Here is an 18,118-nt window from a genome sequence, read left to right as displayed (position 1 = left end):
TTTATGTCAAATTTAAAGCGTATATTATAAACTGCCTTTACTCTGTTCGATGCTATACATTAACCAAAATGTTATTACCAACTATAGAGCAGGTATGACAAAAAAGACAATACAAAGCGTAGACAAAAAAATTACAAAGAATTAGTGCACTAGTAGACATGATTCATTATATATATAAATATATAAATAGATATATAATCAAACTATACATAGATGCAGTTAAATAATACAGTACATTATGAGATAGTCCAAAATATAAAATAAGAAGATATTACATTGTAATGTACAATGCCAACATGCAAATATGGTAAAAAAACACATTTTTAACTAGCTGTGTAACTCTACATAAATCTTAATTTATTATTAAAAATAAAAGCTAACTAATAGTGAATATCGAAAAAGAAAGAAAACTTTTAACAACAAGATCGTCTTATTTTAAAAAATTAAATTTATGCCAAGTTCTACGCTACCGTTTATTGGGTCTTCGTTAACTCCTGATGTAATATAGCCCCAAAAACAAAAATCCATTGGATTAAAATCCGTGCTATGTGACGGCCACTCAAGAAGCGGACTTTTTCTGCCAATCCATGGAGAAAAATTAAGATAATTTCTTACAATTAGAGTGAAATTAGGTGGTGCACCGTCAAACAAAGGTATCCTATAGTCAGAGGTAGTACATAATTATTTGTTATGTCTGCCACACATTTATCTTGAATTCTGGGAATGCCTTTCATATATCGTATGAGGATTTTTTAATTCCCACGAACGTTTGTTAGGAAAAAATAAACGCAATTATTACCTTTCGAATATCATATAAGTGTCAAAATTATAACGCACTATGCCTCCTACGATTTAAATTCTTTGAATTGCCGATCAAAGCCTACTTTGATTTCACAAACTGGAAATCTAATTTCTTTTTGAAATAAAAATATCTGGTAATAAATTAATGATCTCCAGGAATTGTAACGCTTTTACTGGAATGGTAAAAAGTGTTTACCAAATTTCAACATCTTGAAATAATTCATTTTTTAGTTAGAAACTACCATAAAATGACCCTGCTGCCCTGTCAAGTGTTAAATTTGAAAATATCGAAAAAAAAGTGTGTGTGTGGGATCACACCGTCTAATTTTTCGTCCGTGAGTTATAAAAGACGAAAAAATAAAATTACTTTCATCGGCCTGTGTCCGTCCGTATTTACTTTGGGACTATTCGCTTAGGAACAACTTATGTGGTATATTTTTGTGAAATGGATATGCAACAAAGTATTCTAATTGATTGATTGATATTGATTGCTTCAAGATAGACTTACAATTTATTAAAAATAGTATGAGATTGTCGAACTTTCATTGTTTTCATTTTTTGTTTACACACAACGTTGCAATCTGCATTGATAACGGTGAGTGATACGTTTGAACGAAAAGTTGTGTAAGCAAAAAATAGAAGTTCGTCAATCTCTTAGTATTTTGAATCACATGGATAGTGATTATTGTTAATTTTTATTCGTATTCATCTGAGATCAAATAGTTGTTTTGGCCGTACTACACTAAAACTAAATAAACTAAAATAAAATGCATGCCAAAAAAAAATCATACAAACCTAAAAAAGAAAAAAAGTAATTAAATGTTTTACTTAAGTTTTGTTTAAAATTCATGAACGAGCGATCGATCTGAGTTGGAGAGGGAGCTTATTGCAAGCATTTTTAGGGTTATAGCTGAATTGAGTTTGTTTGTGCTTCGGAACGGCGAGCAGTTACATTTTAAGAGAATCTGAGACAAGCAATAACAACAATGATGAAAAAATTCTCTTAATGGTGTTTTATGTCACTAAGCGTTTCAACGAAATTTCTCAAAACTCTTGGTTAAATACCAAAATACCAGATCCCGGAAACGGTTGGTTCCACAGGACCGCCATTGGGAGAGCCCTCTATGTGCACAAGATGTTTGAAATGGCGATGATGGCATAATGGCGGCCATCTTTTTTTATTTTCCACTGTAGAAGCTATCGACCTCATTAGTTCTCTGACTGAACTTATTGAAATTGGGGGGGTTGGGGGGTCGGGAAATATTTAAAAAAAAAATAAAGATCGCGTTTCCAATGGTCTAAGCAAAAAAAACATTTCTCAAAAACGGGTTTACGCTACCGAAAATTCTTAAACGAAAATTTCTTAAAAATGTATAGGGTGCGCCGAAATTAAAAAAAATGCAAAATGGATCCCCCTATTATCGAAAATGGGCTAAAAAAAACAGACTGTGCTTCGGATGTCAGTTCATTTTACGTGGCAATATAGCCCGCATAAACAGCGAAAACTTTTGTATTTAAGGTTTTCACCTGTTGTACAGGGTGTTCAAGATATTAAGTGCTATATTAAAAAATTAACAGGTATCTCAAATTTGCACTTATCGACTTCAGATTTGGCAGAAGGATAGAAATTCACACCCGTTTTACATCTGTCGAAAGAGGACTTACTCGAATTGGTAAAAATTTTGGTATTTACGGTGTTCGTCTGTCACATACGCTGAAAATCACCATTTGTCGCCCTCAGTCTGGACACGATGACGTCATTTACTATTACCACGTGCTGCATGGTTTCAGAAAACAAGTACTTACTTCAAAACCACTTACTCTGTTGGAAAAAATCATATACCACGAAACGTCCAGTGCTATAACCTTTATTTCGAACATTGTTTGAATTATATAATAAATAAAATATAAAAATATAAAATGTATGATAAATAAAAAAATCAAAAACATCCTAAGAATTTCTGTTTTAGTGGGTAAATTATTAGGGATAAATGACAAACTGGTAAAGATGAGACAATTTGATTTGAACATGTTCGTAAACTGTGTCGAGAGAGTTTTAGGTTTGGTCAATTATACAGGGTGGGCGAGAAATTCGAAAAAATATCATTCGACAACGCTATTATTTGAAAAAATTTTAATATTTAACAAAGTTTGCCGTTACTTTGAAGTTCGACGAGACTTGATATCTTCTTAAATAATGATGATAATTTAATAACAACGGAGTTATCAACGAACACGGCCAAATGATCCTCAACAGGACGAAGTACCAAGTTATTCTGAAGTGCTTTATGATTCTAAAATATTACAAATTTTTTATGATCTACTGATAATGTAACTGATGATATTATGCGACATATAAACATACAAAAATAACGAATTTTTTTCCTCAAAAAAATATATATTTTTGCTTGTGTGTTGTTAGGTTCTTATAGATAGATGAGTTTTTAGTTTAGGTAGTTTAGATTCGATTTTTTTTACTCAAAAACTATAAAGTACGTATGTATTCTTACTTGTATGTTGTAAAGTTTATGTAGATGGATAAGTTTTTAGTTTGGATAGTTTAGCTTCTTTCGTTTTTTAATACCTATATTAGTGATTATTAGTTGTCTATTTTTATATAAAAAAATATGTATGTACCTACATAATGTTTTTCGTTTTTTTATAGAATACTTATTTACTGACCTCTAGAGTTTATTTGATAACCGGGGTGTGTAGCTGTGTATGCTAGGCGTGGGTTACCACACGGAAGGTCTCGGGTTCAAACCCGTTTGAAGGATGATATCTTTTTTCTCTTAAAATATTTCATTCTATTATGTTCTTATGACAAGGCTGCTTAAATTTGGGAAATTATTGTAACTGAAGTTTTTCGGGGCTGACTTTACTGCCATAAGAGTTTATAATTTATATTTTTTTTCGATCATGTCGTAAAAGCAATCAAGCGTGTATGTAAAAACATTGCTTATTGCGTCTGAGGGGGAGGGCAGGTAAATCAAACTCGAAATTTAAATGGTATTTTATAATTAGAAAGTAGTAAAGGGTACCGTGTTCCAGCTGTCATAGACGAAATTCCACTGGGGATACGTGTCGCCTTTGGGATTCGAGTCAACTTCCAACGTCGCGTTGATGTTGAGGTACTGCAGGTCGCCTGGTTGCGCCGTCGGCCACCTCAAGTTCTGCAGCAATTCGTCGTCTTCGGGAGTGGGGTTTCTACACAATTTAGATGTTTTCGTCAATAACAATGTACCAGCCAAGATCATTTTTTTATCGGTACTCACAGGAATTTAGCAAAGTTGGTCCATAGCCTGACCATCCTGCTTTTTACCAGCAGGTCGGTTTCGGTCGGGATACGATCGCTGAAAAATTGCCGGTTGAACAGGTAACCGAGTTCGTCGCTGTGTACGGCTTTTCCTTCAGCACCTACGGGCCGTACATCGATAAGCGACCGTCAAGATGGAGTTTACTGGTTGTGGTTTGCCAGCGAACTCCATCTATCAGACTGTAGCGCAACCAACACCGGTTTTGTGAGGCATATTTTATCGAAAGTGAAGAGGATAGTAATAGGGACTGTTTTCTTTGTCGTACATGTTGATGTTAATGGCGGATAAATGTTAATACGTTTATTGAAGGATCTACCTGCATTTCAACTTGTAGACAACTGATTTTTGAGATTTTGGAAATTCCGTTTTATTGTTTTTTAAAACTTTTCCTATTGTGTTGTTGGTTCTGAAAGCTATTTTTAAACCACATTTGGAAAAATATTTTGAAACTTTTTCACTGGGTTCTTCTATGTATGTAATTGTTTTGAATTGTTCGTGTTCTGTATTTGTCTGGATTTGTGTTTTATTTATTATTTTATCTATAATGGACGGATTGTAGCCGTTGTTCAGTGCAATTTGTTTAATGATGTAATTTTCTGTTGAGAGTGGCATATTAAGAAGTCTGTGTAGAAAAAAGTGAAATGCAGCCATTTTTGAGTATAAGGGTGATTTGAGCTGTTATGTATGACTGTGTCCGTGTGTGAAGGTTTATGATAAATGGACAAATCTAATTTGCTTTGCGTTTTGGTAATAGTTATGTCTAAAAAATTAATAGACTTATCCTGTTCAATCTCGATATTGAATTTTATACTATTATGTAATGCGTTAATGTAATTTAAAAAAGAATTCAATTGTCTGTCCGTTCCAACAAAGCAAGCAAAGACATCATCCACGTATCTATACCACCATAAGGATGTTTTAGTATGACATTTTCCAAATTATCCATAAAAATCTCGGCGAACAAAGGACTAAGTGGGTTTCCCATAATCAAACCTTCCTTAGAGATGTAAATCTTTCCATTAAATTCAAAATAATTTTCGTCTAAAGATACTATTAAGCAATCTAATAAATCTTGTTTCACCAATGAGTTACCCAGTTTCCGAGTTTTTGTGAAATCTACTATTAAACCTATCACATCCATAGGTGGAATACCGGGAAATAAGTTTTGCACATCAAAAGACAATAATGTTGCGTTAGAAGGGATTTTGATATCTTTAGTTTTGTTGATTAATTGAAAAGAATTTTTTATTGCAAAATCTGTGTGGAATTTTAAAATATTTACTAATTTTGTTTAGAGTTGAACTGTTGGAGCTGTTACATAAGACACGACTGGTCTAATGAGCATATATGAGAATATAATTTCGGCGGTTCTGGATTCATAATTGCAAAAAATACTTGTCTTTGTCACTAAATAGTGTGGAGTTAGTAATTACTTCCTTGACTTGTCTTTGACATAACTCGGTAGGATCGTGTTTGCTGTAACTGTCTTCCCTTTATCTGCACTTGTAAATATTGTGTTATTTTCAGAAGCTTTATTGAACTTAAATACTCACAACATTAATTATGGTTTTAGTGTCAATTTTCGGTATATATTGTAGCAGGTAGTTAGTAAATATTACATTTGATAAAGACACGGTGTTGTCGAACCACCTGTCATGTGAAAATATATAATTCCGTGAAAATATGAACTTTTAGTTCTTATTTACTTTGTTAAATGGATTTTCATCAAGTAAAAGCCACCTCAGTTCAATTCGAGATTTTTTCGAGAGTTTTCCCACCTGTGTCGCTTTTTTTATATCACACATATATGACAAGTTCGTGCTGGGAAATAATATTTCTGGAAAAACACACGCTGACTAATTTCTGATCAATAAGAAAGTTTTCTACGGCTTGTTCAAAGTTGAATAAGCGATAACAGGCAGAAAGTTAACTATAACGGATTTCGAGAATCAATAGTTAGTCATTACTTCAGAAGTCAAACCCAATTGTCCGATTGAAGATTTCCTGATTAATTATTTCACATAGCACGATAAGCTTTTTCATTCATTTTGGAAAAAAAACTGCCCCATAACTGACTAACCTTTCTAACATTTACATAAACGAGCACTTTTTTGTCGTAAAATTTGCCTCCCTTGTCAGTTCACCGGTTTCGTACGTACCAGGTAGGTCGACGTGGGTCCTGCTGAGGTTTCCGTTGTACGAGAACTGATAGAAGTACACGTCCACGAATGCAGACGCCAACTCCGCATGTTTGATTACGCCCCGGCTGATCAGGTCGTCGCTTTTATACTGTCGAAGAGTATGCGATTTTTACCTAGTTCAGTCAAGAACCCTAAAGCGGGGGTGAAGGTGACGTCACCTGGCCCATTCGGAGCCAGGTGGTTATTAATAGAATACATTTGGAAGATACTTCATTATTTCAAGTTTGAGTTGTTACTACTTGCGAAAAATAATAAAAAATGAAAAAAAAAAACACAGAATTTCGTAGCTCACGAAGATTCCAGACCACTCACCTTGATTACCGAGTACAACTCGTCGCTGAAATTGGAGCTGCCGTTGAGGTACATTCCGCGTATAAAATCCACTATTTCGTTTTCATCCGACGCGTTTCTAGGCTCGAAATCGTAGGGGTAGATGTATCCCTCCTCGTTGTCCAGCCTGTCCGCTTCGGCCTTGATACTGTCCAAAGCTAGAACGCACCATGACGTGGCGTATAAAACAATGACATACCAGGAATCTTTTTTTTCTCAAAGAAATAGAGGAATTTAGATTAGTAGATAGATTACAAGTAATCGTAGTGCAAAAATATATACAGAGTGATTCGTTGGATGATTTTAAGAAAAAAAAACGTTTATATAAAAAAAACGGTGTTTTGAGATTTTTATTGAAACGGCATTTGATATTTTCTTGACTGTTTGGCAGAGACCCACAACGCATCGAAAAAATTGTTCTTACTGAAAATTACTTTTCCAGTTTTCATCAAAAATAAATTACGTTTTTAAAATCGCCTCGTTCTTCGACAAGGACAAAATGTCAGAAAGTGTAGCTCAAAATATGAAAAAAAAAATATCAATAACGTAAGCAACAGAACACAAAGTAAAGATATAATTTATAGTGAAAAATAAATCTCAATTTAAAAAATGTCATTCATTTTTGAAAAACACCATTAGAGTACCATGTTTTTTATATAAGCATTAGAATAGGAATAGAAATAGAAAAATGTTAATGTAAACACCCTGTGTAGTGTGTTCCATTTGAAAATATGTTTTTTTGTATTGCCGGGCTATTATAAAACACCCTGTAGGAAATATTTGGGAGATGGGAGATATAGTATTATGAGACACTGTACAGCTCTATGTATAGCTATTCGGTACTGACTACTAGGTACTTACTGCCCAAGAAAAACAGCGACTCCTCTGAAGTGATTCCCGAGAAGTATGGTACTTGGTAGAAATCTCCGCTGATCAGCAGATCGTAGGGATTCTCGGACAAGAAAGCCCCGTCATGTTCCACCTCTATCGTCGGTTTCAGGGTAATCTGGAATTCTGATGGTTAGAAGAAGAAACAAAACAAACATATCGTTGGATAAAAAAAATATTTCTAGCTAAGGAGCCACCGTCAGATACAACGCATAATGACCTACAAAATAAACATAGCAAACAAAAAATAGTGGGTAGAAAATAGGACTGACCGGAAATATTTAAAGACGGAGATAAAGACTTGCTTTGGTACGTATCCCAGCATTTTCCAGGCGAAAGTCCATGTCATCGAGCTCTGAGCAAGAATGCTTCTAGAAAGGCAACTCACACAGAGAAACAATAGTGTACTTTCGGCTAACCAGGCAGTAATGAAGGCTTTGTTATAAATGCTTCTCCAAAATCATAAGAGGTTCTATCCTTGTTAGGGAGCACAAATAAATTAACACTGATAGCAACAGCTGAGAGCAGCGGCACAGTTAATATTGGCTAATTCCCGTCAATTTTAATAAATTTAATAGATGCCTGTAGAGCAGAAGATTACCAGGACTAGAAACGCTCAACTTCAGAACTAGAGGTTGATATCCTCGAGCTTGAGGATCTGAAGGATAATGGGCCGTTCCATAAATTAGAGGATGATGGGTCACACACAATAACCTAAACCTAAAGCTAAGTGCTGTTCGCTTTCGTTTCGTTTGTTACTCACGTCTTGTTTTTCGAAGAGCGAGGTCAGCGCCAGAGAAGCGTTTATGATGTCACCCGGGGACTGGTTCCCCAGGAAGGCGGCGAGTTGGGAACTATTGTGAGTGTCCTCGGATATACTGCTGTCAATCTGGTTAGCTAGCCGGTAAGCGAACTCTCTCGGATGTCTGTGTATCGAGAACGGCGTGAGTGCGGACCCGCTTTGGGCCATTACTGCCCTGAACAACCCTGCAAACGTCACGAATACATTAAGGCTTGTTTTACTTCCCAGATCAAAGTTCATTGTTAACAGTAGAATATCAAGTCTATTCATAGTAATAAAAGAATTTAAAAGATTACAATTATAAAAAAATCCATATTACTAAACTGAGGGTGACCTTGACCTGTTATTAATTATATACCTGCTAAGATTGCCAGTCAAATTTTGCCCTTTGCTAAGTAATTTGAAATAGTTTATATTGAGGCTTGCGATTATACAATACAATAAATACAATCAATGTCGTTTTCAAATGAAATTGATAATATAACTCCTAATGACCACCTGACCAAGGCATTATTAATTATGATTTAAAAACTAAAAAAAATTAAGATCTTGAGCAATGATATTGACATTTTCTGTGTTATTCGTTCCTAGTTATTAACTTAACATACATTTTTGTTATAGTGATCATATGATTTCACTATTATTGGACTGGAGAGAATAGACTAGACTTTATAGTCTATGATGAAATTGTCTCCTAAGTAAATGTTGGGCTGTTAGACATTAATTATTATTATTATATTACAAAAATAACAAGGTAAAAACTACCTTCTATAAAAAACACATTTAAAGATTTGTGCATGAGTAGGATGATAGTCAGAAAATGGGGAGTATCTATTCTAAACGGTGATGAATAAAACTTAACAGTTTTAGACGCAAAAGTTTAGTTGCAAAAAATAAGATGAAATGGTCTCCTCAACTGATGTTAATCAACATTTAAATGGCTTGAAACTTTGCATTCCTTAGTTAGTCGCAACGAGAGTTCTGGCGAACAGAGGGCGCAAAAGTTGACTTTTCATTCTACTTGCGTTAGTCTTGTGACAAGCAAATATTTGTCAGGAAATTGAGAGCACCTATTCCAAAGTGTGAGGAATAAAATTAAACAGTTTCAATGAAAAAATTATGACGAAATTGTTTCCTCAATTGATGTTAATCAATATCACAATGTAAAAACACACGTTACTAAAAAAATAGTTTGAAGATCTTCAAATTTAAAAGATTAGAGAATTTGATTCGTAATCTGAGAGCGAAATCCTTCAATTTGACACCCGACATGCTTGGGTTTCGGGAACAATCTAAACTAAACTGTACCGGATCCTAATTTGCATTTTTTGGTTAGATCTGTCGGACGGAGGACGCAGAAGTTGGCTTTTCATATATGACATCTATTTTAATGAAAAAGCGAGTTCTCGAAAATGTAGAGAGGACAAACTTAATCCAGATAAAAAGCTATGTCTGCTCAGTTCATTTTACTGAAAATGATTACGAAAGAGACTTACAAAATGAGTTATTAGGTTTTTTGTCTTGAGTAACACATTAAATTCACCACAAAATTTAAATTTTAGGTTTAACTTTAAAAAAGAACCAGAAGCCACCAACAGAAGCAGGATTATCTAGATCAATAAGGTTTATCCAAACAAAATGCTATATTATCTACTCAAAATACTCAACCTACTACTCAAAACTAACCAAAACTCGGGTCAGTTTCAAATTATTTCCATGCATTTACGTAGTAAATGCGCCAATACAGGACTTCACTTACGTCACAGCCAGAGAGAGAGTTCGCATTGCACTTGCTGACATCCTATTAGGTTTACGATTCTTGTTCGAAACCTACCAGTTGATTTTTTACTGAGGACGTGGAGCCCGGCGGAGCTCCCCCCTGCGCTCTCCCCGAAAAGGGTGATTTTCTCCGGGTCGCCTCCGAACGCTGCGATGTTCTCCTTGATCCAACGCAGGGCGAGGACTTGGTCTTTCAGGCCCGCGTTGCCCGGTATCACGAGATCCTTGGTGGAGAGAAATCCGTACGGACCCACGCGGTATTGAAAAATGGCGACTATCACGTCGTCGGCTACTATGGGGCTCGGGTCGAAGAAGGCCGGGCCTGCGTTACCGTTGATGTAATTACCCCCGTGGATGTAAGCCATCACGGGATAGTTCGCCTGTAATTTTGTTATAGATAATAAACCTTTGAGTTATTTATTGATGTCCTGGCGTGTAGTAACTATTGTTCAATGCGAGGAGTAGAACATAGTGGAATTATGGCATACACTATAAAGGAATTCCGATGGAATTACGTGGAATTCCATGTGAATTATGCGGAATTCTGTGGAATTCTTCGTATTTTCAATTACGTGGAATTCTGAGGCATTCCAGTGGAATTCCAGAGAATATTTTTGAAACAAGGAAAGAGAAGCCACTGATAAAAATATTTTCGAAACTTTAATTCAGATTGGAGTAAAGTTGGTCTCTTTTTTTTGGTACAACTAGCTGGGGGAGCGTAAAAAGATTCCTTGTTTTACTCGCTACTCTACAATATGCTGCTACGCATAGATTAAGCGTACCAAAAGTGTTACTTTTGGCATTCATCATTTCCGTGGGTTTCGAGTGGAATTCCAAAGAATTACAAGTCTAAGCTCTGCGTCTTAACGCTGGACCGCCTTCAACCTACACAGGGTGTTCCAAAATTCAATATTAATATTTTAGTGGCGTATTTAGTAACAAAATGAAGTCCCAATTTTTATAGGATTTTTTTTAGTGTTGATTCTGTCTAGCTGATGTTTCGTCAAAAATAGTGCCGGCTTCTTCAGAGCGTCGTCTAAAACTGAGGGCCCAAATAGAAAATTAGTTCCGGCCTGTCAAACGTTAACTAAGCCCCTGCATATTTATTTATTAATTTATATAAGCAAAGTTACTCAACCGGCTGCTTGGAGCGGACCCATTACAGAGCAAGACGAATTAGAAACAATAAAAATAATTATACTAATAGAGCAAGTATAAAAAAATAACCATAAAGGCAAATAAAAAACTGGATGAATATCACAAGAGCAATCTCAGAGGAATGTAATAGAAATTCTGTCTCTAAGTCTTTTAAAGGCTACTAAATTAGTACTTATTTAATGATGATAATGATAATAATAATAATAATAATAATAATAATAATAATAAGAATAATAATCTTTATTTTCCAAATCGACCAATACAATGTTTGTATAAGAAATTGTCAAAAAAATTGCATAAAATGAAGCATAATCCAAGAATACAACCAGAAATCTATAAAGAAGGAAAGAAAAAGACGACCCAAAGTATTCTTCAACTGAGTACTGGTCAATACTCCTCATGCAACATATAATGCTAGAGTTAGAAGGATAATTAGTTGGAAAAGCAGCAATACTGAAAGCTGGTGCGTTGCGAAAAGTGTAAGGGTTAATTAAAAAAAATACAGTTCACACAAAACTTTTACAGCTTCTTGTCTTCCTTCTGGACTTTTCATTATTAGAGTGAAGGCGTCCTTGTTTTTGAAACGAAAATTAAGAGCGTTGATGATTTTGTTGGATCGCTTTCTATTACGTAATTGTAACAAAATGGACTACAAACTGTTGACGAATATTCCAGAATGCTTCTTGCCACACTGCAAGATAATGTAATTAAAGAAGTTGCAGTTGCAGAATAACTAAAAATAAATAAATAAATTACGCAGCGCTTTTTGGAGTGGCCCAGCAAGAGAAAACTATGTAGTGGCATTTATCATGAATTGATGAAATAGAAGAAAGTTCTACTGACTAACGACGATGTTCAGAACCTGTCAATGATGCCTGCAAATTTATTCCGTCTAAATGAGAATCGACGACGATAGAATTTTAACTCATCAGGTCGACAAGCTAAAACTTTCATGGTTATAGACCTTTAGAGTGTTAATACACAACAGAAGGATTGGCCTTTGGTTGTCACTGGAGTGCGTCAAATTGCATTAAAAATTCTCCCATGATTTAATATGTAAAAAGTTGAAATGATGTTTGTTGTCAACATAATCACAGTTTAGATATTTTCCTGTTGGTTTTATGTCAACAACAACAAGACGAGGGTAATAGGGGAACAACACGAGAAGGATTATGATGACCTAGAGACTTAAGGGTAATTGTTTGTTTTTGCTTTTGGGTTTTGTTTTTCTTCTTCTTCTTCAACTGATTGTAACACTGTGCTGTCATGTAATAGGTAGAATATAGTCTGTTAGACGGACTGTGTTTTAAATAACATAAATAAATAAATACCTACCTAGGGCGGGGCGGAATAAATGGGGGTTTTATTGCTGCACGAATGGCCCAAGTTGTGTTTGCTGATGTCGATGCACTCTAGAATTTTTTTGGTTAGAAGAAAGTGCTATGATCGTTATTTGTCGAAATCTGTAAACACCTGCTGCCTCGAGAGAAACTTTATCTTTTACCGATCTTAAATGTTAGAGATTTGAAAGATTTGTTGATCGAAATTTTAGGACAAGTGAAGAACTTAATCTTGATTGATATTATCTTTGTTCTGAATTTTCGATATTTGATTGGTGATAGTTTGAACATATGAAAAAACTAGAGTGACAAACGCAGTGTCAGTTACTTTGTTTAAGTGGTTATAGTGAAGTGAAAAATTGTTTGCTCAAAATGTCAGCAATCACATGTCAAAAATTCCAAAAAAAGAGACCAGGTTCTCTACTACATATTCTGCGGTTTTGCATGGCACACCCTATATATATATATTTTAATCTTGCGAGACAGAATAGTTTTCTCTCTCTTTTTTGTTGTTTTTTTTATTTTATTTGATTTTGAAAATCGTAGACCACAATACATAATATTGTTTGCTGACTGGTACTTTCAGTTGACAAATGGATGATATATAGAGCAACAAAAGCTGACAATTTCAATTACCTCGAACATCATCTTCAAATGTTTGTCAAATTGTACAATATGATGACTATTTTAATATTTGACATCGTTTCATTTTGTTACTTTATATAACAAATTTGAAACAAATATTCTTATTAATATTATTGGAAAGAAAAAACAATTTACGGGACTGTTTCAACTTATCAGGTCAGAACAAGTAGAGTTTTGAGGAAACTATTGAAAAACTATTTAAAGTGTTTTATTATGGCAGAAAAGTTGATATATGATACAGGTTCCTATATATTTTTGATTGCTCGATCTAAACAAATTTTTAAATCTTCTATACTCTGAAACGCCAGTGAAATGATTTTTAATGAATGAATAGTAATTAATGAAAAACGGTTTTTTTTCTAGAAATTTAGATATTATACCGGGGCGACAATATAACGCAGGGATCGCTCACCGTAGAGGGAGCAAAAATAAAAGAACTGATTGCTTATAAGTTATTGGCTATTTATTGTAAGCGTCAAACTTTCGCTTAAAACTTAAAACAGTCTGATTTTTAAAAAAGCAAGTGTATACCCGCATCTCAAAATACGAAAATCACAGTTTAAATGACAAGCAGCCATTGGTTAGGATGACGGCTGCCCGAGGCACGGGACCAGAGAATCATACCATAGAATATATCATGAAGGAATGATTCTCTGGTCCCGTGCCTCGGACAGCCGTCATCCTTGACAATGATTTAAACTGTAATTTTCCTATTCTGAGATGCAGGCATACATTGTTATATTTTAAAAAACAGACTGCCACGTTTTCCTCGCTTTTGTCGTGTTGAAGAATGTTAGATGTTGATATCTTTGGCAGATTGTGTAAGTTTACCAAATCATTTAATTAATTAATGTAATCCTCGTGTCTGACGGAATGTTTTCTCATGTTTTTAGTTGTCTTGGGGAAGCCTATATTCATGGGCGAAAGCTTGACGTTTACGATAAATAGCCAAGTACAATCAGATCTTTTTTATTTTTGCTCCCACTACTGTGGCCGATGTGGGCGATTATATTGGCGTTATATTGTGTTTTTGGACATTACCAGTAGCCCGTTAATATATATATATATATATATATATATATATATATATATATATATATATATATATATATATATATATATATATATATATATATATATATATATATATATATATATATATATATATATATATATATATATATATATATATATATATATATATATATATATATACGTCAACTGAAAATAATTTAAAAATAGCCAATCGCTGGTTTTCAATCTCGAGAATTCGAAAAGTTATCGAAATCGATTAAAAAACCACTTAGAGCACGATGATTTAACCAGATTTCTATAGGACTGATACGATATAGAAAACGTTTTTTTTTTTTAATAACAGCTACCAAATTTTAAATGCTCTATATTTAGTTGAAATTTAAATTTTGGTTGAGCTTTGGAAAGTTAATATGTTTCAACTCGGTTCACGATTAATTATTTTAGATTTTTTTTGAGACAAAATCTTAAAAAAATACGATGGCAATCATCACTGTACCGGGTGTCAAATAAAAATGTATTTGAATAATAACTATATAAATTATTATTATAAAAATAAACATTTGAAATAATTAAATGGTACATAGTTGCGGTAATTATATTTAATGATAATTTTTTTATAAAAGAAAATGTTTGACCCATTGCAAAGCTCTATTTTTTGCTTGCTGGGTCCAACTACCAAACAAAATAATATTTGTTTTCGCGTCTAACTTTCCTTTACCCACTTGTGGCGTCTTTCTTTAAACATGCGACAAAACAGATCCGCTATTTCGGAATTCTTTTCGAATTTAAGAGATTTCTGGAGACCATTTTTCTTATATTTCTTAAATTATAAAAGGGGTTCCAATAGCGCAGGTTTCTTATAAACCTCTTATAAATAACCGCAACCTCAAAAAAGGAAAAACGCTCTTACCGAAAGGTTCTCGGACGGGCTGTATATATTAAGAAACAGACAGTCTTCGCTCTGCTTGTCCTGTTGACTGAAAAAATCGGTACTAATGCAGTAGCTGCCTTCGGTTGTAGCGTTCAAAACTCCATCCCATTTGTCCAATATTTGAGTTTCCTGAAACCTGAGGTCACCTATTGGTGCTACGCCGTAGGGTATTCCCAGATAGGCGTAGACCGGAGGATCGTCGGGGCCGCTAAACCTAAACCCTTGCAATTGCCCATGCTGGGTAGTTACCAAGGCAGCTCTCTGGAAGTCGGATTTTTTTTAGCTCAAATATGTGAAAGAATGCGTATGTAACTAAACGTAATTAAATCTAATACTTTGCTAAGGCACCTGTTATTTTTGAGTAAGTGGTGACTTATACGGTTGTGTTTGTTCCTTTCTAGTTTACAGGTACCATATAAATGTGACTAATAGTAAATACATTATTTTTTAACAGATTTGATATTTGTCCGTTTTAAATAGATATACAGTTTAATCAACGCCGCAAATTCGTAGAAACTTACCGCTAGACCGAGCAAGCTCAGCGAGTAGAAAAGTAAGACTTTCATTTTGAAATAATAAACTATGTGGCGTTTTGTGTTTCGTTTCTCCGTTTTTATAACCATTTTATCAGTTACACCTTAATTAGGCAATCGAGCCACTGTCCCACGCGCGACTTCAAGTGGCTGAGATTAAAAAAAATCTCATACGGGGTTTCAGAGTTACAGTTACAGTCCGCTACGAGTTTTAGGACAAACAAAATAGGCGTCATTGTGATACTTGGCCATAATTGTCCCTGACGTACAATTCAAAAATATTTTCGCTTTTGCGATGGTGCCGGTTCTACCCGAAATCACTGGCAACATCGAAAAAAAGAGTCTTATATCTTTAAAAGAAGTAGTATCATGTCTTTGTTATATACCTAATGTTGCCAACAAGTGACCGAATATGGGTAGCTTTAAATTCAACAAGAATTTATATGGGTGTTGTCTTAAACCTCGAATATAAGATAAATTAGAAAGTTACCTTATTTTTTGTCCTAGAATTGATATCTGGGACACCCTGTATAAGCTGAGGCGCATCTGTCAAACTGATTGAGTAGCGCATCATCTCCTTAGTCTCCGGTTGAATTTTGTTTGCAATACCTGCATCAGTAGCGCAACAACACAATTTTATATTGGGTAATCAAAATATAAAAAAAAAACATATCCCAATTCCCAAAATATAATATTTTAAATATTCAGAAGAGTCCAAAAAACTTTTGTACGAAACTTTTTTTCGTATCTCCTATAGGTTTCCAGATCGTATAGTGGGTCGTTTTATTTGGCACACGGTGTATATTCCAATGGGTGCCGAATGACAATAAAAAAATCATTCATTTACTAAGAGATAGGTATAACGACACGTATAGATAATTTACAAAATGGCATTTTAGTATTACTATATTTCTATTAAAAGTGCCCCGAAGACGATAGGTAAGTGTGGGGAAAATTAGTGCATGTTGTTTAAAATTTTATTTCCATTTCGAAAATGCAATAAAAAACTATTTGAAATTTCTGATTCTGGGTAAAAGCGAAATCAAACATATTTTTAAATTTTTAAATTGTACGTGGGGCAATTATTTTTTTCTAATGGGAGCGAAATATGTGTGTATTCGGATTAAATCAGGTTTGAGAAGCTAAAATTATTGATTGCTAAATATATCGCTCTCATCTCCATGACGAGATTTTGACAATCTGCTTTTTTTTATCAAAAATAGTGAGATGTTATTTGTTGACGACGAAAATACTTGAGAAGTACCGACGAGGGCAAAAGAAAAGAAAACCGACACGTATGTAGTACGGAAAATATAATCAGCGCTTAAATTTAATTCAATTGCCTGATTACCAAACATGAAAAAAAGTATTTATAAACTTATATTTTTTGTTAATAATATCTAAGCAAATATTCATAAATATTCGAAAGTGCTTTGGAAAACAAAAAATTCATTTCTGGCTAAAGGCTAGACATTTGTTGACACAAGCTTAATCTTTTTTGTATATTATCATGGACGTTCCTTAGCAGGAGTTATTCCCCACTCGTCCGAATCCTATTTTCCAAATCTTCTAGTATTATATGCGTACAAAAAATCTGGCGGTGTTAAGTCACATGATCAAGAAGGCCATGCAATGAATCCACCCCTGTGGGTAATGATTATTTACAGCTCCATCTTGCTGAAACGACGTTTGTTGGATCTCAATGTTATCGACTTCTTGGAAAAGTTGAGGTAAATCATTCTTCAAAAAGTTAACACATCTAGGTCTGTTATGTGGTTCGCGAAAAAATATGGCAGCAACTTTCTTTCTATTATAATAAGAATTTATTTTGACACCTCTTGCTATCTTACCTAGTTTACCAAATATTTATATACCAATATCTATAGTTCCCCTACTGAGAAAAAAGTTTGAGTCATTACCATGTTTTAGATATAATAATATTTGTATATGCATTGCCTAGTTAGGCCAGGCACTCTGGGACGCTGGTACAAGTGTATCTTACTCTTAGCAATGCCTTAGACTGATTGTCTCAAAACATGTTGCTTGAAAAATTGAATTAAAATGCGGTACGAGGCCTTCCACTGGATCTTATTAAGTGAGACCAGTTGTCTGGGAGACAATCTGTGGTTTATAATAATTAAATGTCGGAACTGAGATACTTGGAATGTGTTTAAATAGAAAACTACCATCAAGCTACTGAGTAAGCAACACCAGAGAATTGGCGATAAGCGGCAGAGGAGAAAATTTGAGATCTTGTTTAATAAAAACTAATACTATCTACGTAATTTTGATTCTGTTTAAATAAAATACTTTTCTTTTTCAAGACTCAGTCGATATATTTTCTTAATAAAAAATGTA

General features: G+C 34.2%; 1 protein-coding gene across 1 annotated transcript in view; it reads right to left on the bottom strand.

The window, feature by feature from the left end:
• LOC132700829 (uncharacterized) overlaps positions 1-15,802 on the bottom strand; it is a 28,722-nt gene extending 12,920 nt beyond the window's left edge. Inside the window, exons 1-9 of the mRNA XM_060668397.1 lie at positions 15,749-15,802; positions 15,207-15,488; positions 10,174-10,498; positions 8,301-8,524; positions 7,511-7,655; positions 6,632-6,807; positions 6,278-6,407; positions 4,077-4,218; positions 3,843-4,008 (exon numbers count right to left, since the gene is read on the bottom strand). Coding sequence (XP_060524380.1) covers positions 3,843-4,008; positions 4,077-4,218; positions 6,278-6,407; positions 6,632-6,807; positions 7,511-7,655; positions 8,301-8,524; positions 10,174-10,498; positions 15,207-15,488; positions 15,749-15,793 — 1,635 coding nt within the window. The 5' untranslated portion in view covers positions 15,794-15,802. The remainder of the gene's footprint in view (positions 1-3,842; positions 4,009-4,076; positions 4,219-6,277; positions 6,408-6,631; positions 6,808-7,510; positions 7,656-8,300; positions 8,525-10,173; positions 10,499-15,206; positions 15,489-15,748) is intronic.
• Between the last annotated feature and the right edge of the window lie 2,316 nt (positions 15,803-18,118).

This window comes from Cylas formicarius, unplaced genomic scaffold (assembly GCF_029955315.1).
Source record: "Cylas formicarius isolate icCylForm1 unplaced genomic scaffold, icCylForm1.1 PGA_scaffold_4__25_contigs__length_36172078, whole genome shotgun sequence".
In the NCBI taxonomy this organism is placed as follows: domain Eukaryota; kingdom Metazoa; phylum Arthropoda; class Insecta; order Coleoptera; family Brentidae; genus Cylas; species Cylas formicarius.
Note: the sequence above shows the minus strand (reverse complement) of the source record. Positions and strands in the feature narration are given on the sequence as shown.